At 42.3% G+C, this 23,713-nt stretch overlaps 1 protein-coding gene across 2 annotated transcripts in view; it reads left to right on the forward strand.

Annotated features, from left to right (window-relative positions):
- Positions 1–23,713, forward strand: part of Atp8a1 (ATPase phospholipid transporting 8A1) — a 221,120-nt gene that overhangs the window by 116,727 nt on the left and 80,680 nt on the right. For both annotated transcript variants that reach the window (XM_055629410.1, XM_055629411.1), the window contains 2 exons: positions 14,948–15,086; positions 20,546–20,610. In XM_055629410.1, the coding sequence (XP_055485385.1) occupies positions 14,948–15,086; positions 20,546–20,610 (204 nt within the window). The remainder of the gene's footprint in view (positions 1–14,947; positions 15,087–20,545; positions 20,611–23,713) is intronic.

Below are 23,713 nucleotides of genomic sequence, written 5' to 3' on the forward strand. Positions count from 1 at the left end.
ATGCTTATGTAATATGATAACAGCTTTGTGGATGTGTGATAAACGGTGAGTAATAAGACGGTGGATAACCTGCTGCTTTTTCTTGCGCTCATTGTGCTGCTTTCAGTTACCGTGTTCCTTCGCCATTTCTGTCAAACGCCTTCATTTTAAGGTTAAAGAAATCGAGTCCATGCAGGCCGACGGTGAGATGTAGCCTGCGGTTGACGTTGTGTCAGCAGCGAGAACTCTCGTGTCCTTAAGCATTTGGGGTAGTCCTTACCTATACGAGCACAGGCACAGTGGCGCGTCCTTTGGAAGAACTAATGGTCCCCACTTACAGACGAGGAAGTCCAGGTGTCAGAGAGGATGAGAACCTGGACCAAGGTCACCGAGCTCACGAGAGGGTTAGCCAGACCCCAGGGCTCTGCTGTGTTGAGGGCCTTCACACTAGCTTGAACTTGCCACTCAGCCTCTGCCCAGTTGCCTGATTCTTTCAGTGTCTTCTCTGGGCTGCAGCGTAAGATCAACTTCACTCAGTCGAGCCTGTGGGTGGGTAAGGCTGACTGCCTTTTCCTCCCTGCTATGACACTGAGTACTTGCTGAGTTAGAAAGCACCTAGCACTAAGACCTGTCAGGACTAGCTCTTCCTCACCCCACACCCATCCCACTCCACTCCCCAAACCCTCCCATCTATGTAATACTAGGAGACAACTTATTCCAGCTGCCGGTAGTTTTTCTCTGACATGTGTAGAGGCCACATATAACTCGAGGTATTCTTCTGTCTCCACAAAACACTGTAATGACTTTAAGAACGGAGGTTTGTTTCTTACAGAATTGAAGGAATGTTATATGTCCCCTGTACTTAACATATTATTTATCTCGAGGATAGACAGCTATGATTAAAAACTTCCAAGTTTTAAGTGGGAGGCACATTGAACATTTGTCCAGCAGGTGGCGATCATGAGTTAAATTAAAATTTAAGTTTCCTGGGGGCTGCCTTTTTTTTTTTTTTTTCACCCTTAAGTAGTATACGAATAAATAGTATAGAAATCCAGAAACCTTCTTAAGACTGTCTCTTAAAGGAACGAAAAGGGAATTTGGTGCTAACTGGTATTACCATTTGTGATAAGCTCCATGAGACAGAGTCTCTTCCTCGGCCCGCCTGTTTCAAGCAAGGAGAGCGATTTGTATGCTCTCCTCCTCCCAACATAGGGGTCTCCCTGGGGCGTTCATTTAATTAACATTCACTGAGTGATCAAGGTGTACCGGATCACAGGGTTGCTAGGCTAATGAAGCTGACTCCCTGGGGCCTCAACACACCACCACAGTCTGCACAGATTTCCTCGGTGAGGAACTCGGGAGACCCGCACTCTCGGTCTGAAGGAAGCTTTTGAAATAGCTCTGCAGAGATCATTTTGCCAATGCCTCTGCCAGCCTTGGAGGACTGCAGGCTTGTGATATGTGTGAGCCTGAGCAGGGTGGCCTGCTCCTGGTCTGGGCTTCCCCTCAGCTGTTTTGACATCCAGAAGCTGTGGCTACTGCCCTTGCCAACAGCCTACCTAGTGAGACAGTTTCAACAAGAGAGACCACCAGTTCCTTAAGTGCTTCGCTTGGCTTTAAGTTTAGCTGTCACAGCCTTGCCTCCTCTGACTGAAACACACTGATCGTGCAATCTGTTCTGTATGTGTTTGGAATCCGAGGGACAGTTAATTTCTAAATTCTGAGACTGATTTTTGCTTCTCTTTTTATTTTTTTAGAGAAGAGTCCATCTTCCAAACAAAACATTGGCTAAATCATAAGATACACAAGTGATGAAAGTCAATCTGCTCCAGTTAGCATGAAGGGTAGAGAGAAGGCCCTGTGGAACTCCCCTCCGCCTCCACTTTGCCTCATGGTGGTCCATGAGGAACTCACAGGACTTGGGGCTCCACTGTAAACTGTATCATGTTACATCTGTGTGTGGATGTCTTAGAAATGGGCTTTTTTAAAAGATCAGAGCATCCTTGTCGTGCAACATGCTTCCGAGCTTATTCGGATTAGTGATACAAGATGCTATGGCCACAGCAATCACGTTACACTGAAAACATTGTAAGTTGGAAAGATTTGGAGAGCTTCTCCTAAAAAAAAAAAAACATGACGGAGTAAGTGAAATTTTTACAGCATCATTAAAGTTGTGGTTATAAACGCTACAAACGCTCATATCCCTCCACTATTTGTCCAAACTAGTGACTTGGTTTTTAAATTTGAATTAAAGCTCTCTTCCTTCGGGAGTTGTAATTCCTACATAAGCTTGAAAATATGTGGCCAGGCGTGGTGGCACATACCTTTAATCCCAGCACTCAGGAGGCAGAGGCAGGGGATCACTATGAGTTTGAGGCCAGCCTGGTCCACATAGATAGTTCCAGGCCAGCCAATGCTACATGGTGACACCTTTCTCAAAAGGATGGATGGATGGATCCATCCAAATAGGCCACATCCAGGAGAATGCTGCCATTCTTTCTTTGCTGTTCCTTTTCTTCCAGGACATCTGTGTTCTAGAAGGCATTGGTTTTGCCTTCCAGGGCCACGCTGCAGAGACCAGAACATGGGAGGCTTAAAATGCCCCACATGCTGTCCTCTCTGTGGACAGCTATTGTCAGAGAAGGTTTGGGGTTTTAGCATCTACCTATAAAATAAATATATCCATGACTGTTCAAAAGCAGTGCTGTCAATCCTATCATAGACTCCTCAGAGTAATAAAAAAAAAATCTAATACCGTGAGCTGTTTCAAGAATTGATTACTGGTACTTTGTTATGGAGTATAAGATAAAAGGCAACACTTATTACTGGGAAAGGCAAGTGAGAAAGTGGGAAGGATTAGGACGTGGGGGGGGGGCTGGAGCCTTGACAGGTCCTCCCACTGTCTTGACCCACTTTGTGAACTACAACGCCTCCTCTTCTCTCTTCATCACCACCTGAGAGAATTTATAGTTGTCTCATTTTGCAGACAGCAAACTTGACCTGTTTTGTTCTCCTTCACCTCCTGCTGGAGGACTGGCACTATATTCAGACTCAGCATTTCACCTTACGAAACCACTTCAGGTGTGCTCTCTATTTTAAAAAAATCAGATTATTTTTAAGACAAACTTAACTTATTTGGTCCATTTACTTATACATGGTCAGAAAGAATTATGAGTAACAATAATTAGCAGGTTTTGACGTCCCAGTAGTGGTTGCCTCTGTGAAGTTTCTCACCTGCTTACTGTACTCCGTCCCTTTACTTTTATTCTAACATTTCTAAGGCACGTAAATTACGTTTGCCTTTTCCTCATATGATGCTCCTATATTCTTTTGAAATTAACAGAACTCAGGATTCTTCATATAATGAAATCATCAGTTGAAATATGATTGTGTGTTTTCATAGAAGATACAGGGCTGGGTTCTTTGTCTCAGTGGGATAAAAATTACAACTTTAGCCTTGCTACTAGACACCTACCCATGGTGTCTGTGTTTGCAAATTCATGTCATAGAAGGGTTAGAGAAAGCCATGCGAGACACACTGAGCACTGATAAGCACGGTATTTTGCTGGTGATAAAAGTTTTCTCTTTTGTTTCAAGTTCTGGGTTGGGAAATATGTTTTACAAAGTGAGCTTTTTCTTTTTTTTTTTTTTTAATCTGTCACATTTTAAAAAATATATTATGAGCCGGAAGATCCTTTATGAGCAGGGGAGTGAAATCCAAATGCTGTAATTTTGATAGCATCTCGCCCCTCTCTGCATTTTGTGGATTCATGTAAATCATGACTGAAGCTTCATGCAAGCGGTGACCGTAATTATCATATCCATCACTCTGTCCCCAGTGTTTGACTGTCTGGCCTGTGTTAATCACTCCGTAAATATTTGATGAATAAATGAATTATTCAATTAAGTGAATTATTCAGAAACTAGAGCCTAGTAAGAGTTTTACTGATGAAAGCCTGTCCCTTGTTCTAATTTGGGGCATCCCTGTCCAAGTACTGAAGACCTGGGTATCAAAGGTGACGCCACTAAGGGTCAACCTAAGAATATGTTAGAGAAGGCGCAGGTAATTTTTATGTCATTCAATTTTTTTTTTTTTTTTTTAGAAATATAGGCCCATTTGTTTTTGGGTTTTTTTTTTGTTTTGTTTTGTTTTGTTTTGTTTTAATGCTCTTCCATGTTTCTTGTATATAAATGTGAGAAGATGGCTGAAAAAAACTCAACAACAAATATATGGTCTCGGATGTATGACAGGCTCTAAGGCAGAGCAATGGAGTGGATCAAAATCCTTTGCCTTCTTTTTAGTGGTTGGAAAGGAGCAGCAAACAGGGTGTAATTCTAAACAGGGTCAAGGGCCCTGGGCACAGAGACAAGATAGGACACTGAAGTCATGATTTCTCTTTTTATGTTTTTTTCCTTATTTCCCACCCCCAAAATCGAGTTGATATTTTGAGGATGTTTATAGATTGCCTTGATGCGGTGCAATATAGACCAACCCTGACATCCATGTGCCTGAGTCCGGCAGCCCTGTGCCCTTTACAGCATGTGTCAAGAAGTGATTTAGAGGTTTCCTAGAGAAAGACAACTTAAAATGGAAAACAGGACTTTTCATGGATGCTGATGGCTGCCAGGTTCACAGAGACTTCTGAATTACGGTGGAATGACTTTCCAGATAAAACCACTGCATCTATTCTTAGTAGCTGCAAATGCCACTTTCACTTGTACTAAAAGCTAGATGAGAGTTTATATGATGTGCTAGCGACTGTGTGGTTTAGCATCCCAGTAGTTTCCTGTTTTACCATTTGCTTAAGAACATCTAGAGTGTGTCAGCTCATCTGCAAGTCAAACCTGCCCCTTTCTGAGATGACTAAGCTTCAAGTCTTCTACTCTTCACATGATTTTTTTTTTTCGGTGTCAGGGATCAAAATCCGAGTTTCACATATGTCGGTCAGACAACTGCCTCTCAACTCTATACTACCCTGAGTATTTAATTCAGGGATCTCTAAAGTGAATGTACAAGATGGTCCACCAGGATGGTCAGGAAGATGTTAGAACTCCCGATCATTCATCTCGTCTTTCTTTTGTACTTCTCAATGCATATATATTTTTTTAATATTATGAACAAGTATGTTATTTGGAGATGTGTCATACAGATTGAAAAATAATCAAATTTTTTTTCCTGCCATACTACACAAACAAGCATGGGATTATCTATCTAAATTTCATCGCCCCAAAAATCCTATTAAATCAGTAATTTTACTGTCCTTGCTGTTATGAAAGTAGATCCCCAGCTAGTTTAAGTTACTTGCTATACATGTTAGTTGGCAGAATGGGGGTTGAAGACAAAGTTCTGTCTTAATTCCAGTCTCATGATGAGAATCTGTATCTTGGGCTGCCAGCTCAGCTTAGAAGAAAACAAGAATATGTAAAAATAGTGGAGACCGGAAAATCAACTGTGTAGTTCTATAATCATTAGACCGGCATTGGGGATAGGAGTGGGCTTCCTTAGGACTTCTCCACTTAGTAAGTGAGGTAGTCCATACTCTTAAAAAGAACAAAAAAAAGACCTACTATTTTCATGATTTTTCCCTCAACCTGTGATCTTAAAGCACTCATGACTTCCTGCCATTTCTGATCACGTATTCCCCTTTTCTAGTGGGATAGCTCCCTTTTTACACATGCTTCGTGGTAGACTTTCCACAGTGTACACCGCTGGCTCCTGACTCAGATAATGTAGATGTGTTGTTTCTGCAAGCTAAACCCAAATCGCCTCTCAGAGCCTGATTCTCTTCAGCTGGGTGTGTGTGAAGTTCTGGCCTTATTTGTCAAGTCCTTGGCTCTGTGAGTTCAAATGTGATTTCTGTGGTTCAAAAAAAATCAAGTCAAAGCCTTGGAAGAATTATGCAGTTGCATGATGCTTCAGAAGCCACTAACAAGCATTCCTGTGAATGAATGTCCTTAGTGTTAACACCGTAGCCCAGCTTGAGCTAACAGGGAAGGAGTTAGGAGTTCTTCTGTAAATGGAACTGCAGCATGGTGTGCTGAAGGATGCTGCCGAGAAGAAAAGGCCCAGAGCCCAGTGTCTGTGTGCAATGCGGAACACAGAAGAGCCTGGCTGACTCTATGGTCCTGCTCTAGAGTCCCAGGCACATCCAGATCCCATAGTCACTGACTTCTGTTTAAAACTGAAGAGCAGAAAGTGGCCCCTGAGTCCACAAGCTTCCCATCCATTCCAGGTTGGCCACTACTGAACTTTCTACAATGCAGATCTGATCCTGAGTCTCTCTTTCTGAAGTCTCTTCCCCATATATCCCTTTGGCTTTTTAGCTACCAAAATTCATGGGCCCTTCAATATTCCTTCCCTGGGGCTTCTGGTCTTATCCTATGACCCAATCCTTCCCACCCAACCCCCAGCTCACCCCCCAGCTCCCACCCTCCCCTACCAGGCTACATTGCATTTACTGTTCTTGTACTGAGTAAATGTCAGTTTCTCAAACAGGCTCAGCTTTTGTGTGGCCCTGTTTTCGCATTTGTAACCTCTCTGCAATTAGCATCCCTTACAGCTCCTGACTGTTTTCCTAAATCTTAGTTCAGTGTTTAGGATTCTAATCCATTCTAGCTTGTGTCATAAAGAGTTTGTTTTATTATTTTGTTTTTTAAGGTAGCCACACTAAGAGAATACTTCTTTTCATGATTATTGATTTGTAATCATTTACAAGTACAGAGTGCTAAAAACGTGTGTGTGTGTCTTGTGTGTATATGGTGGGCAGAGGTCAGCCTTGGATTTTTTTTTTCACATGGTCTCTCACTGGCCTGGAACTCCCTCATTAGCCTAGACTGGCTGGCCAGCTAGCCAAAAAGCCCCAGGGATCTTCCTGTCTCTGCCTCCCCAGCACTGGGATTAGAAACACATACATCCCCCCAACTCTTTTTGTATGTTTATTATTTTACACGCTGGGAATCCAGGTCAGATTCTCATGCCTGCTCAGCAAGCATTTTATCAACGAAGCCATCTCCTCGTCCCCCAAACATAGCATTCTTATATGAAGCGATGTTTCTCTGATGGTAACTCTATATTGTATGGAGTTAAGAAGCTTTTCCTGAAGTTTAGGATTGCAGGGAGTGGGGAAAAGACCTGGGAATGGAAGACCGGAAGCCAGACCAAGGAGAAAGGTAGATGTTAAACAAGGGAATAGCCAGAATGTTCAGTCAAGAAGGAGGCAGAGATAGGCAGCTACGAGCCGTCCACGTGCAAAGGTCTGCTAAGCCAGCCCAACGGCAACACCCACCGTCTGCCTGTTTTTATTGCTGCACAGCTATCTCCATTCGTTCACAAATTGTCTGAAGCTGCTTTAATGTTATAATCATAAAATTCAATTGCTGCAGGGAATTGTGGCCCTCCGAACCTGAGCTATTATTTATCATGTTTTAAGAGAAAAGTAGGTTGGCAATCTGGCTCCAAACCAGCAGTTCTTATACTCAGGTCCTTAGACCAACAACACTGTAGGAAACTACACATTCCCAAGCCTCTCATGAGCCCTAGCCAATAAGAAATTCTACGTGTGGAACCCCACAGTGTGTCACTGAGCCCCTAAGGACTGCGAGACAGGCAAAGTTTAAGAGGAACAAGAGTTGCCAGTGACATTTTTTTTCTTCTCTTTTTGAGATAGGATCTCACTCTGAAACTCACTACATTGGCCCCACCTAGTCTCAAACTCACAGTCATCCTCCTGCCTCAGTGTCCTGAGTGCCGCTGAGATGACAGGCATGAACCACCGTGCCTTGCTTGCCTGAAAAATCATAGATTCCATGATGGAAGCACCTCATAGTTGTATCTCCAAGATCTTGCTCTCATCTGCTTGCTTGATATTTATGAATGAATGAATGATTAACTGAAGAGTGAACGAATGGATGAAGGCAGGCTTGAGTATGCCTATTCAAAGGAGCTAATCCTTGAATGTAAAACTGGGACCTGCGTGTGGAAAGAGGGAATCAGGTAACCCGATCCAGATGGCTCAGAACTGAGAAGCATTCTTAAGAGCAGAGTACTGCTTAGGGTCAGGGACAGATGTTTAAAGACCTGATGTTTGAATCAGTTTCCTTCCCGCTTGTTTCCTCTGGGCATGTGTTGATGCTTGTTGCTTTGCTCCTATAGTCATAGCTCAGTTGTTCCTCTCTTTAACTTTGGATAGTGTATTTGACCTCCCTGAAGCTATTAACTCAGATCACAAATGTAAAACATTCTCCTGTATCTGGAACCTTCTTTCTGCTTGGGAAATGCTGGGTGCTTCTTTCTCCTCACCTTCCTAGACATGGTCTTCTTTTACACCGACATGGGGATTTCTGCATCTTGCTGGGCGATGTCTGTAGTCACCCCAGGGATAGAATTCTGTATATCAGTGTTGTATCTTGGAGAAAGTGCTATCCAACACGCCATGTCGCACTCAGAAGTGTGATTTGACTGAGCGTGATTGTTCTGTCTTCCTCGCTTAAAAACATCACAGTCTAAGCACTGGTGACCTACTTGCTAATCTGAAAATATAGGTCACTTTGAAGGCCTTTTACTCAATGAAATATACATGCATTGACAGGAAAAACATGGTTCCTATATCCGTCTTAATATGTGGTACTGAAATATACTTTAAGTTTAAAATATTCTGTTTGAAAGTCTTTATAATCACTGGGATAGAAATTTTACATTTATCTCCCCTTTAAAAAAAAAAAGACTGCATGCTTTAGAAACATCTAAAAAATAAGATCATTGAGGGCTTTTGTAGGTATGTAAATATTATTTCACGATTTTTCTTTGATAACTAAATGTATCTTATGTCAGAGAGTCATCAACCTGAAATCTTTATAACTTTGGCATGGTGACATTTTGAAAGTAAAATTAGCATTTAGGATTTTTTTTTTTTTCATTCCATAAATACCATGGGAATATCCTGGTGTTTCAACACATTCTGAATATGTCATTCCCACAGAGGCCATTAATGGCCATCTGTGTAAGGTAATACATATTTTGGGATGAAATTGATTACTGCCTGAACACTTTGGTGCTGCGATCAGGAAAAGCACGCAAAGTTCACATCTTTTTTTTTTTTTTTTCTAATGACAGCTGTGTAACTAAAGATATTAATTTCCCAAAGTAAAGCAGCCTATCACTCAAGATCCTAATCTCGCAATAAATGACACCAGAGGAGAAGGAAAGAGGTCTGCAGAGCTCTCCACTAACTGCCATTCTCAGGCAGCTCTTAGGATAAAGGGCAGCAAACAGCCTCTGGGGTGCAGTGTTTCTTTATTCATACCCAGGGTAGGACCACTGCAATTTTGCTGAATGCTCAGAACTGCTCAGGACACTCACAGAAACCCCTGTGATAATAGCCACCGGCACACACCGTGCTATCCTGCTCAGCACCTTTCTCAGCACGCTCGGCCGGCCCTACATCTTTGTTTCTTTGTATTATTTTTGCTTGGGTTGAAAATGTTTTTCTTTGCCTGTATAAAACCAGACTCTTTCCTTCTTCCAAATATGATTTCAACATGATCTCTCCAGTGAAGTCATTTCATTTTTATAGCTTTGTGTGTGGTAATGTGTACCTATATACTTTCTGAGCTCATTTTCCACCCTAGAGTAGAGCTGTGTTTATGTGCTTTACATTTACTGTGTTTGCATCTTGACTCACACTAAGTATTTAGTTACCCCAGTGTTTTGTGACACACATGACAAAAGATAACCTTTTTCTATTTCGGATACTTTTGGTGGGGTTGTTCCTGAACAATCTCCATTGATGTTAAAAGGACTACCCCCCCCTCCTTAGAATCACGTTCCCCACAGAATATTTAAAATCTGAGCACAGTTCCATCTTTTGGATATGAACCAGAATGATGTAAGTGCAAATACACTAAAGTAGATGCAGGAACTGATGGAGTCACTGTGTGTGTTGGAATAAAGTGGCAGTGATACTGCATCACTGACATTGAGCCTTTCTGTCTCTTCCCCTTACATTTGGTGATAATTATTCATCAGGAGATGTGCCTTTCTGTGGTTTCAGTGTCATATGCTAAGTGACACGCATCGGGTGTGTCTGATATCTGTCTAGGGGACTCAGAACATACTGAAAAGGAAGTGGTCTCAATGGTAGCAATATTTTGGACCATTTGGGTTTTGTCTTGTTTGTCACTCAAGTGCCCACTCTCAATATGCCATTGGAATGCAAAGATAAGTAGCATGACCCTACATTTCAGCAAACCTTCCAGAGTTTCACATTCAACTGCCTGATCTTAACACAGGTTGAGTGTCCCTTGCCTGGCGTGCTCAGGGCCAAAAGTGTTTTTGTTCACTGTTTTGTTTTGCTTTGCTTTGTTTCCAAGATTTGAGACTTTGTCTACATAGTGAGAGTCTTTGGGAATGAGACCCAATCTAAACATGGAATTCATTTCATTTTCATATACCACTCACTCCGTATGTCTGAAGGTGGTTTTGTGCTGTACTCATTCACATCTTGTTGCACCTATATTTTGATGGCCCCTTATCTCCTGAGGCCATGTGTAGATTTTCCCATTTGTGGCATCATGTTGATAGTCATACAGTTTGTTTATTTTTTTTACCATTTTAGATTTCAGATTTTTCCATTATGTGTTCAATCTGCATGGTAAGTGAAAATATGTAAAAAGGTTAGCATAATTCTGAACAGAAAGCTAAAAGATGGAGTAGCTTTTGAATTTGGCCTCATTGTATGAGTCAGGTGTCACTTGACAAGGTACTGAGGGAGAAAATGGGGCTAGAGAGAGAGAGATACTATGCAAATGCCTTTCATAGACTGGGCCCTCTATGTGTCCCTTATGGAAGAGCTTGTTGCCGGGCTAAGTTAGCACTCACCCATACTTTTGTCTTAATGGATCCACCATAGAGGCTAGGAAAGCTAAATACATAATTAAGGACAGCCCTATAGCAGAGCCTGGCCAACTGACCTTGTTTGGAAATCATGTTGAGCGTTTGTAGAAATAGCTCCACTTCCCAAATAAGAAACAGATATACTTGGTATTGCCTCCTTGCTCTTAGCTTCAGAATAGCCATTTTAGTTGTGCCTCCAGGACAACCACTCTGAGTTATCAGGAGACTGGATGTGGAGTTGAGCGTGGAGGTGTGGTTGTAGTTGGTAGTTCCCAGTCTCTACCTACCTGAAGCCTGCTCATGTGGGAAAAACCAACCCTTCTCCTACATCATTGTTAAGACTTTTCTTGTCGCAGCAAGAAGCACCTCCCCAGCTGATGCAGACATAAATTACATACACATGTAGCATGTGCTTGTTTCATGTCTAAGTGTTAAGCCTTGGTTAGTTCTTGAGATGTTTGTCTTGATTGTTGCATTTGTTATGGTAATCTACAGAGTAGATTACCATTCAGTAACCTTTGCTATTGTAATTGTTTTGAAACACCATAACCTTAATAAATGTGTGTGTTCTCATGGCTCCAGCAGGCAGCCATTCCTCCATCTTATTCCCTCTCCATGGGTCTTGTTCTCCGAGCTACAATATTAAAAGTAGATTCACCCTACTGTTCACTTCCAAATAGTAAAGCGAAAGGAAGAGTTGTCTCTCATTTTAAATCAAAAGCTGGAAATTATTAAGCGAAGCACGGAAGGCATAGCTAAAGCCAAGAAAGACTAAACGTTTGTCTTTTTTCACCAAATAGCCAAGTCGTGACTATCAATCTTAAAGGAAGTTAAAGTCCTGTTCCAATGAACACATAAGTGATACGAAAGCAAAATAATATCCCGACGCTGATGTGGAGAAAGTCTTAGTGGTTTGTTAGGAGATCAAACCTGCTAAAGCATTCCTATAAGCCAAAATCTAATTCAAAGCAAGCTCTTGGCATTGGTGGTTTAGTGGTGGAATTCTTGTGCCTCCATCCTCTGGCCCTAAGTGAACTCTTAACCTCTTCAATTCTGTGAAAAGCAAATAGAGACCGAGAAAGCTGCAGCGAAGAGTTCAAACCCGACAGGTTGGCTCGAGTGCTTTAATTAAAGAGTCCATCTCCACACATGGATGTTCAGGGTCAGCCAACAAGCGCTAATGCAGACCCTGCAGCAAGGTAGCCAGAAAGTCTAACTGAAATAGTCGATGAAGACGTCTGTATTAGCAAACAGATTTCCAGTGAAGATCAAACAAGATTCTAATTAGAAAAAGAGGCCACCCAAATCATTCATAGCTAGAGAGAAGAAATCAATGCCTGAGTTCAAAGGGACAAATTGGAACAAATGCAGCCGGTGACTAAAGAAAACCAGGGCTCATTTACCATTCTGAAAATCTTAGAACCTTTAAGGGTTGCACTATAGTGAATCTACTCTACCTGTGTTCTGGCTACGCAACAACAAAGCCTGTGTAGCATACCTGCTTATAACGTGGCATGCTGAACATTTGATGCCCATTACTGAGACATAGAGCTGAGGAAAAAAATTATTTCAAAATGTTATTGCTCATTGACAGTGCACCTGGCTCCCCAATGGTTGTAACAGACTTATAAGGACAAGAAGGTTCATTCATGGTGCAGCCCACAAATCAAGGAACAAGCTCAACTTTTAAGTCTTATTACTCAAGAAAAACTTTCTGTAAAGGCTGTACAGGAGATAGTGATTCTCTGATGGAACTGGGTAAATTGAAAAGCGTTTGGAAATGATTCACCATCCCAGATGCCATTGTGCTTCATAAAATGAGGTAAAAATAACAATACGTTAAAGGACCTCAGAAAAGAGTAATTCCAGCCTTCACAGATTCCTCTCAGGGATTCAAGACATCCAGGAAGGGAGTAACCGGAGATGCAGCAGACATAGAGAAAGAACTAGAGGCTGTCAATGAATTTCTGCAGTCACATGATAAAACTTTAGTAGTCAAGGAAAAAAAAATGCTTCCTTGCAGCGGGATCTTTCACTGAGGAGGACACTATGAAAATTGTTGGAGTGATAATAGAGGATTTAGAATGTTCCAGAGACTTGGTTGGCAAGGCAGTAGCAAGATTTGAGATGATTAAGTCCAACTTTGGTAAGGTCCTGCTGTGAATAAAAGACTGTCAGACAGCATTGCACACTGCAGAGAAAACAGTTCATGGAAAGAATAATCAACCAGATCAAGCAGATTCCATTGTCTTGTTTTAATTGGCAAGTCTCTTCTGCTGACATGTCAAGAGCCATCAGCATCAAGGCAAGATTCATCACGGGCAAAAACATTTCGATTCCTGAAGGCTCAAGTGACCAATTACATTTTTTTAGCAATAAAGTATTTTTAATTAAAATGCTTGCATTATTTTTTTTTCATACCTGATAATACCATACACTGAATGGACTGTGGGGTTGTATAAGCTTGACATATTCACTGGGAAAACAGAAAGTTCATGTGACTTGCTTCATTTTTACTCTATTGTGGTATTCCGGAACTAAACTTGAAGTGTCCCTAAGGGTTACCTCTCTTGATATATTCAGTTTTATGTGAAAGGTATTGCTGTGCACACCAGAGCCCTGTGATGGTCTCACCTTCCAGCTCACAAAGCTAGAACCATGTGGAAAACACTCAAACTATGTTTTCATTGAGGCTCATGGTGTCACTTAGTCTATTGTTTCCTCATCATCACTTTTAGGTTTGTGTGTGTGTGTGTGTGTACATTTCCTGACACTGCGTCAAAGTGAAATTTAATCGGTGTTGTAACCCAGTCATGATTGTTTCTCCCCTATTTGTTTCTATTAGCCATCTACTCCTTTTTTTTTTTCTGTGTTAAGAATTTTATTTTATTTTTTTTAATTTTGTATTATTTTATTTTTTTCAGTTTTTTTATTTTTATTTTTATTTTTAGTTACAATTTGTTAACTCTGTGTCCCAGCTGTATCCCGCTCCCTCATTTCCTCCCCCTCCCAACTCCCTCCCTGGTCTCCTCCCTGCCCCTTTCCAAGTCCACTGATAGGGAGGACCTCCTCCCCTTTCATTTGGCACTGTTTTATCAGGTATCTTCAAGGCTGGCTGCAAAGTCCTCCTCTGTGGCCTAACAGGACTGCTCCTCCCCTGGGAGGGGGGAGGACAAAGAGCCTGCCCTTGAGATCCTGTTAGAAATAGTCCTTGTTTTCCTTGCTTTGGAAAACTACTTGGTTACTGAGCTACCACGGGCCACATCCGAGCAGAAGTTCTATGTTATATCCATAGATGGTCCTTGGTTGAGTGTCAGTCTCAGAAAAGGCCCTGTGCCCAGATATATTTGGTACTTGTAGAGCTCCTATCCTTTCCATATCATACTAACTCCCTTTCTTTCATATGATTCCCTGCACTCTGCCATGGTTTGGTTATGAGTCTTAGTGTCTGCTTTGAAACACTGCTAGGTAGTCTTTCAGATGCCTTTTGCGGTAGACTCCTGTCATACATTCAATGCACATCCCATTTGTCTTTCTAAATGAGGATTGATCATCTTCACCCATGTCCACTTACTTGATTATCTTCTTTAGGTGTGTAGATTTCATTATGTTTATCATATCTTGTAGGTCTATATAAGCGCCATCTACTCCTTTTAAGCTGACTTTTTAATGCCCTTTTGTATGTGTGTGTGTGTGTATGTGTGTGTGTGTGTGTGTGAGAGAGAGAGAGAGAGAGAGAGAGAGTAGGGAGGGGACAGAGACAGATTGACACAGAGACAGACACAGGCAAAGAGAGAGAGAAAAATTTAAGGTTTGTTTTTATCTTATGAATTAGATCTTTACTTTAGAAAGAATTAAGGTAAAACTGCTTCAGAAAGTCCCATTCTCAGCCAAAATGATTGGATTAAAGCCAAGGGTCCTTAAAAATGAATACAGCAGGACGCTTAGGATGTATGCCTAAGTCCATGAATTACCTTTGTCTCTGATTTAAAACAAACAATGAATATTTCAGGTTTTTTTTTCTTACCTAGTAAAGTAGTTCTCCCTTTCAAATTTCCAATACTTTTTTTTCCCCAGAATCTTCAGCTACTTGGAGCCACAGCCATCGAGGATAAATTACAAGACCAAGTGCCTGAAACCATAGAAACTCTAATGAAAGCTGACATCAAAATATGGATCCTCACCGGGGACAAGCAAGAAACTGCCATTAATATTGGTAATTCATCCCACTCAAATTTTAAATCCTGATACCTTCTAACAGGCCAATGTGTTTTAATAAGATGAATTAAAGATATGTTTTTTTTAAAAAAAAAAAAAAAGTGAGGCTGGGGACAGTGAGGACAGGGCTTTGGTTTGAACCTGAGATAGTTAATCTGAACAGATTCAGGAGGAGAGACAAAGCTGTAGGAAAATCAACAAAGCCAGTCTCATAAGGCCCTGGCCCCCTTGCAAGAAGCCCCGCCCTCCAACCTGGAGCAGGTACATGGGGCATGTTACCCTTTTCCCCAGTAAACTTCTCAATTTTACACATATTCCTCTGCCTAGTGTACTTAATTCTAACAGACTGAACTGTGGGGAAGATAACTTCTAGGGAAGCACCTTCCTACTCCAGGAAGGAGATTATCTCGGACTGTCCCAACCGTGGTGTCCTGGCTAATTCCTGGTCAGCTTCACACAAGCTAGAGGGGTCTGGGATGAGGATGCTTGGTTGAGAAAATGCATTCATTGCCTTAGATTGCGTGTAGACAAGTCTAAAGGGCATTTTCTTGATGAATGATTGGCGTGGGAGGGCCTAGCCTCCTGTAGGTGCTGCCACCCTGGGGCCCATGGTCCTGAATGACGTAAGAAAGCAGATTAAGCAAGTCATGGAGAACAAGCCTGTAAGCAGCGCCCCTTCATGGCTTCTGCCTTAGTCCCTGCCTCCAGGTTCCTGCCTTGAGTTCCTGCCCTGGCTTTCTTAGATGATGGACTGTGGTGTGGAACTAAAGGGTGAAACAAACCCTTTTATCCCCAAGCTGCTTTTATAGTGTTTATCACCAGGAACTTGACTCAGACAGATGGCAAAAGGTACAGAAACCATAAACCAAGATATCTCTTAAGTCTAGGGACCAGCGGCATCCCCGAGCCTCTGCCACTCAGCTGCGCCATGCTCCTGGGGAGGGAACTCGATTTCCACTTCTGCTTTCTCACCTGCTGAAATAAACCTTGACACCTTGCTTGCCACACCTGTCCCCCAGTGTGAATTCTCCTGGAACGCAAGAGCTGAAATGGCTGCTATACTTGGGACTGGAGAGAACGAGAGAGGGGGCAACCTCTCCTCATCCATTGTAGACTATCTTAAGAGTTGGTTTTTCAAGGCTCTAAACGTGTGATGTGATTGGGCTCACCTCGTTGTTTACTCGTGGCCCCCCTGCCCCTTTAAAGTCGCAGTGGTTTTGTGTACAGCCAGCCCGCCCCGTACAACCGCACGTCCACTCTCAGGCCTTGCCTTCCACCGTTAGTGGCAGGTGTGTGTAAAGTTTCCGCAGTTATCTTTGAGAGTCTAGAAGTTGGGAGCCATGGCGGGCGCCTTCGTGTGCTAGCTCTACTTGCTGTGGCCAGAAGTGGTTTCTAATATACGGCTATCAGTTTGCTTTCAGCCTGCGGTCAGCTCCGTAAAGCTGTTCGTGTTAGTCCTCTCAAGCTGCCATAAATTTCTCACATTTTTGGAAAGTAGAAATCTGAAATCTGGGGGAATGTAGCAGGCCGCTACATCATTTCATTTTGATTACCTCCTTTCTTAAAGGCCCATACTCTACACAGTCACACTGGGGAGAGCCAAGGCTTCAGCATATAAATTTGAGAGAGGGAGAAATACAAGGTGATTTTAATACTAGTCTGACAGAGAAGAAAGTATTTGGTGTTCAAAACCTGTAATACTAATAGTACAGAAAAGAGTCCTTTTTTCCCAGATTTGTAACCAGGCGTGGATTCCCTTCTATACACTGATCATGCACCCTATGCTTAAAATTCCCTGAAGCCCTGAATATTCCCTGAAGCCGAACATTTGCATGGAACCGCAGTTTTAGAAGGCCATTGTTACGTACCCTTCATCTCAAGCACATTTAGTTAATAATCCATTTAGAAGTTATAGCAGACAGCCAAAATTATACTCAGAATATAAAAATTATACCACAAGTGTATAGTAAATCTGTATTAAAACAGAACTTATAGAATGAACGTATATTGTATATAATGTGTATATATATTCATTCTATATATTACATATATTCTACAAATTCTGTTCCTCTAGATATACAGGTATAGATATATAGATATAGGGGATTTATTAGAATGGCTTATAGGCTGTGGTCCAGCTAGTCCAACACTGGCTGTCTACCAATGGGAAGTCCGAGAATCCATAGTTGCCCAGTCTACAGGGCTGATGTCTCTTCAGTAGATGCCAGAATCCTGAAGGAGCAGGCTATAATGCTAATGAAGGACTTGCTAAGGAAGATGCAAACAAGCAGGCAAGAGAGAGAAAGCTTCCTACTTTCATGTCCTTTATACAGACTTCCAGTAGACAATATGGTCCAGATCAAAGTTGATCTTCCCACCTCAAAAGATCCATATTAAATGTGGGTCTTCACACTTCAGATGATTTAATTGAGAAAAAAATTACTCACTGCAAGTGTACCCAGCCACTTGGGTTTTAGCTAATTCATAGATGTAGTGAAGTTGATGACCATGAATAGCCATCACAAAGTCCACATCATTAATATAGATTTTATTTACTAATTTTTTTTAATTAGTGATGGCTTCTAATACTTGCACATCCTCCTTTGTTCTCAGCTGTTCCACTGCCCTCTCGTGCCTCCTGCCCCATCTGCTAGTTTCCCTCCTCTCCAGACAGTAGGCCCTTGCTCCTTTCTTATAACAAGGGTCCATTGCTCTGTTTCTCCCTCTCTCCATATTATTTCTTCCCTTCTCATGACCTTCTCCCTCCTCCCACCCCTTCATTCTCTTAAGTCAAGGTTTCTACATAAAAGAGAAGACCTGTGTCGTCTTTGTTTTTCTGAGTCTGGCTCATTTTGCTTAACATAATGATTTCTAGTTCCACACATTTTTCTTACAAAAGTGGCATTTAAACTGTTAAACTGCTGGGCTGTGAAAGTTCCCAGAAAAATGGTAGAGAGGGTTCATTCACCCGGCCAGTGGCATCATGTCTATAGTACCAGGTTCCAATTAAGTACATGAATCAGTTGGGGACAGAAAACAAACAAACAAACAAAGACCTGTCATGTGAGCTAAGGTCAGGGAAACAGACAAATGAAGGTAGGAAAAAAAGAAATGACAAGGGGCTAAGGAGATGACTCGGTCAGTGCTTGCCCCACAAGAACCCATGAAAAACAGTGAGCTGTGATTGTATTATATGCTTGTATTCCCAGTGGTTGGCTGGCAGACACAGGCTCACAGACCAGCCAGCCTCACCTACTGGTGAGCGCCAAACCAGTGAGAGACTCCATCTCAACAAAAGAAGGTAGATGGTGCTTGAGTAATGGCACTCATATTTGATCTCTGGCCTCCACATGCATGTACACACGTGTGTACTTCCCCCAACACACACACACACACACACACACACACACACACGCATGTCAAATGGGTGTTGCACAGATGGAAATCAGGAAGAACTCATGCAGAAGGTGACATTTTAGGAAAGACCTGGAAGAGAAGGAGTTTGCTATAGGTGACAACACAGCAATTGTTGCCTGTTAGAGAGAGACCATCGATGCTGAGGTGAGCACAGAGGAGCCACAGGATTGGAGTGCCAGGCCTTGGAAGGCCTCTGGATTTGCTGCTCTTAGTGCACAGGAAAGATACAGGATGGCACTCCACAGGGAAAGACGCGAGTCTCCTCAGGACACAGCCTCTGAATGCGAGGCTGACAGCGGTCTTGGAAAGCCAATTTAGAAACAGAGGAGCCAGTGGGCACACTGCCATGTTGATGTGTGATGATGGCTTTGACCAAATGGTAATGGAGAGAGGTGACTGGCTTCACAGATTTTTCTTTTTCTTTTTCTCCTGTTATTAAAAACAGATTTTTTTTTATTTAATTTTTTTTTTTTTACATAATGTGTCCGATTACGGTTTCCTCTCCCTCTGCAATGGGTCTCTTTCCTCCCAGTTTCTCCCCCCTCACCTCCCATCTGGATCTACCCCTTTTCTGTCTCTCATTAGAACACAAACAGGCTTCTAAGGGATAATAATAAAATATAATAAGATAAAATAATTAACCAACATCAGAATAACAAAAAACAAACAAAAGGAAAACAGCCCATGAAAAGGTTATGAGAAACAGAGATACAGAGACCCACTCATTCACACACTCAGAAATTTAAAAAAACAATAACAACAACAACAAAAAAAACCAAAACCACTGAACTGGAAGCCATAATATATACACAAAGGATCTTTAGGATAAAAAGAGAAATATATATCTAAATAAAATAAAAATAATGAAAAACTTTTTTAAGCTCTGGCATGACATCAGACAAGGAACCTCCACAGATGCTATTGAGTTCATTTTCTGTTGGCGTGTACTGGTAGGCATGCAGCCTACCTTTATGAGTAGTTCATTTTCCCCAGTGAGACTCCCTTGGAGAAAACTAAATTTTCCTTTGCAAGTAGTTACCAGTTGGAGCTAATTTCTGGGTTGGGAATGAGGACATGTGTCTACTTCTTTCCCTAGGACTCACTTCATGTGGTGCAAACCTGTGCAGGCCCTGTGTAGACTGCCTCAGTCTCTTCAAGTTCATATACAAGTACATCCTGTTGATGTAGAGGGCCTTGTTTCCTTGGTGTCCTCCATCTCCTCTGGCTCTAACCCTTTTCTTTTCTTTTTTTTTTCCCCTCTTTGCCTGCTCTTATCCAAGGTTCCCTGAGCCCTAAGGGGAGAGATTTGATGGAGACATCTCATTTGGGGCTGAGTGTTCCAGGATCTCTCATTTTCTGCATAAATGTCTAGCTGTGGATCTCTGTATCTGTTCCCATCTGCTGACAGGAGGAAGCTTCTCTGATGGTGGCTGAGCAAGACACTGAGAGTACAGAGGCAATGAGTGTAAATGACGCCATTATAATTTTTGTTAGCGTGAGATGAGTCAGGCAGGGTTGCCTGTGTTTCCTCAGCTGTATCAACCATATCAAGCCAACTTAGAGTAGACAGACAGACATGGGTTTAATACAGGAGTGGCTTTGTCCTGGAGGGCATACAACAGAGTGAGAGAAAGAAGGCAGGAAAATGACGCCATGACCATCCAAGTCAGGGAAATGGTGGAGGTGACAGGCCCCAAGAAAGTCACCCGCCCTCCTGAATCCTTCTCCGCAAACATCCACTGGCCCAGCCATGACTCACAAAGGATATTGTGCATATGCTTGGCAGCTTTCAGGACATGGAGATACTACACACAGTTGTTCCGTGTTGTTTATTAAGAGCTACAGACGATGGCCTTCCCTCACACCCTTCCTAATGGCCAGGAGGAACATTTAGTTTTTAGCTTCCTTTCAGTCTGGAAGACGACTGATACCCTTCCCTCACCATAAAATCTGCTTTAGGTGTTTGAACACGTCATTGCTTTACCAGCTTCACTTCTTTCCAGAAAAACTAATCCCACCTATGTATCTCTCTCTTCCTAGGACACTCCTGTAGACTTCTGAGGAGGAACATGGGAATGATCGTTATAAATGAAGGCTCTCTTGATGTAAGTGACTGCGTTCTTCAAAACCTTTTGTTTTCATATAAGTATCTGTGGAGACACTTTTTTCCTGTGAGGTTAGAAGACACCTTTGTACTTTATCACCATGGTTCTGCTTTAACTGTGTGTAGAGCGTTGAATAACATTACTATGAACTGAGTTGCGCTTTGCATGTGCGGTAGCTAAAAGAAATTGCCATGTGATTTCCTTCATGGTGTGAGACAGAAAAGTTGCTTCGTAGGAACAGTAGGTCAGGGGGCTGCGACTCATTCATACAGAATGCCGTGTTGAGCCTTTTATAACTGCTTTAGCTTCCAATGTTAACATGTATTTCTCCGTTGTTAAAGAGTTTTCAAAAGTTATACTGTGCAACACGAAATAACGGTGCTGGCCACAGAGGACTCATTGTTTTATTTTGGTGGGTCCTCCCCCCACCCCGCCTTTTTGATGCCCTAAGTACTAGGATGAAATGTAGGACAAATAACCTGTAAATACTTTGAAGTCAAGGTGGCTACTTGTAATTTAAGGTGGAAGACAAAACAGGAGAGGTGATGATTTTACAGATGCTTAAAATAGTTCCTATGACGCAAAAAAAGCAGAGCGGAGTAAACCTGATAATTAGGAATTTGGGTGAAGCATCAAGGCCACCTGCATGTGTTGAGAGGTGCTGAAAAAGCTTGAGGACAATGTTTAGAAGTTGGCTGAGGGACAGGTTATTAGTAAGAATTACTTGATTGCAAATGTTTTCATTACTGACCCTCAAAACCTGATACTTTCTCCTTTGCTTGTGCAGTCTTTGAATGACTGTAACGGTGTGTGGTTTTGCTGTGGTATCATTATGGCTCTGCATATCACACCCTTCAGCAGTCCTCCCTCCTTCCTTGGTATTAGCTCTGAGCTGCCAAAGCCAAGATTTTTGCCTGTGAGCAATGACCAAGTCAGCCCTGCCCTCTAAAAGCTGACACATAAAAAGCCAAGTAAATGCCCACACATAACAGCCCAAAGCAGATATGTAGTCGATGAAGATGTTTGCTGTGAGGCTCCTGTGACACAGAAGAATGTTTTCATAAAGATGATAACAGCTCATCCGGTAGAGGTGAGTCAGTGAGTGAGGAAGCCCATTTGAAGCAGAAAGTTCTGGCAGGGAGGACCAAGCTGTACTCAGAAAATGGGAAGGGGCCATTGAGCATGGGGTTATAACTTGTTGACTTTTTTTTTTTAATAACTTGAGCATGGGGTTATAACTTGTTGACTTTTTTTTTTAATAACTTATGAAGGCATGTGATATGGAGTCTTCATTCCAGGGAACAGTACAGGTGATACAAAGTGGATTGTCCATGTCTGCATCTAAATTTCCCTTTCCTCTCCGCACCTTGACCCAGAGAGCTGATCTATACCTGATGTGTTTCTCCGTGTTCATTCTCTAACTGGGTTTTTGTTGCTGCTGCTGTTGCTGTTTGCCCATTTCTTTATTTGATGCGTGCGTGCATACGTGTGTACAAACATGCCATGACATGGATGTGGAGGTCAGAGAACAACTTGCAAGAGTCAGTTCTAGTCTTCCACCACATGGGTTCTAGGAATCGAACTCAGGTTCAGCAGAGTTGGCAGAAGGCGCTCTTCTTACTCAGTAAGCCTTCTCACTAGTCCGTATTTCTCACTGTTTAGAAAAAAAAAAGGCTAAGAGCAGTCTTCGTCTTGCTGAAGACTCACATCAGTTCCAGTATGCACATGGGTATTTTACAGCCACCCCTAACTGCAGCTCCAAAGGATCCAATGAATCACACACGTGAAGGCAAATACTTACACTCGTAAAATAAATAAATCTAACAACAAACTTAAGAAAACACCATAGCACGCTCTGCGTACTGCTTTGTGCTTCTGACGCATTGCTTTTTTAACCTGCTATTATCTTAGCCAATGTTTATGTGTTTCCGTGTCTGTGTGATGTACATTATGAATCTACTTAATCTTCGCTAACTGTGGCACCTAGAAAGAAATGACAGCGTTAGAACTGGAAAGGTGATCTCAAGCTGACCACGGCCAACTCGGGCAGGTTAGAGAACACACCAGCACAGGTGTGTTTCTCAACTTCATTCATATGAGGTACCTATCAGAGCTATGATGTGCAGGCATATTTGGTAGGGCAAGGAGGCACAGATGTCATGTAAAAGACCACAGTAAGGGGGAAGGAAGCGGGCCCCAATGGCAAGGATTTTGTGGAACAGCTCAGAAACTTGACCCCATGGTCCTTGGAAAAGAGCCACCAACAGTGGCCCCAGACAGAGCTGCCTGTGCCTGTAACATTGTGGAAACTACAGTGCAAGTGTTTCCTCCACCTGCTGGAGTCTGTGCATTTCCAGTTCCGTAGGACACACTGGTGAGCAGTTTCTCTAACACCAGGAGAATCTAAATTTTAGAACCTGTGTTGCTGAACACAAAACACAAGTCTGCTTCATTACTTGCATCTGGAGTTAGGCTTTTTGCCTTCTGTAGCTTGTGCCAGCATGCCTCCTTTTGTTTTATTCTGCTCCATCATTTCCATTCATTTCTTAGATAAGCATTTCTTTGTTTTTAGGTATCAAGTACTATAAATAATAGCCCGAAGGGGGAAATTGAAATATAAAAAATAGTCAGTGTACAACATTCAGTGATAAACATCATGAGCAAAAGTACCTTGGGAGGAAAGGGTTTACTGGGCTGATAGGTTGTAGTCCATCATCATCAAGGGAAGCCAGGGTAGGAACTCGAGGCAGGAACTGAACCAAAGGCCATTGAGGCCCACTGCTTGCTAGCTTACTCCTGGTTTGCTAAGCTTCCTTTTTGTATAGCTGAGGCCCACATGTTTAGGAATGGCACCAGCCCACAATGGACTGAGCCCTCCTACATAATTAGCCATTAAGAAAATGCCAGCAGGCTGTGGTGGCACACACCTTTAACCCCAGCACTCAGGGAAGCTGAAACAGACAGATCTCTGTGAGTTCAAGGCCAGCCAGGTCTACAAGTGGAGTCCAAGACAGCCAAGGCTACACAGAGACACACCTGTCTTGAAGAAAAAAAGAAAGGAAGGAAGGAAGGAAGGAAGGAAGGAAGGAAGGAAGGAAGGAAG

This window comes from Psammomys obesus, unplaced genomic scaffold, assembly GCF_907164565.1.
Source record: "Psammomys obesus unplaced genomic scaffold, mPsaObe1.curated_primary_1811, whole genome shotgun sequence".
Lineage (NCBI taxonomy): Eukaryota > Metazoa > Chordata > Mammalia > Rodentia > Muridae > Psammomys > Psammomys obesus.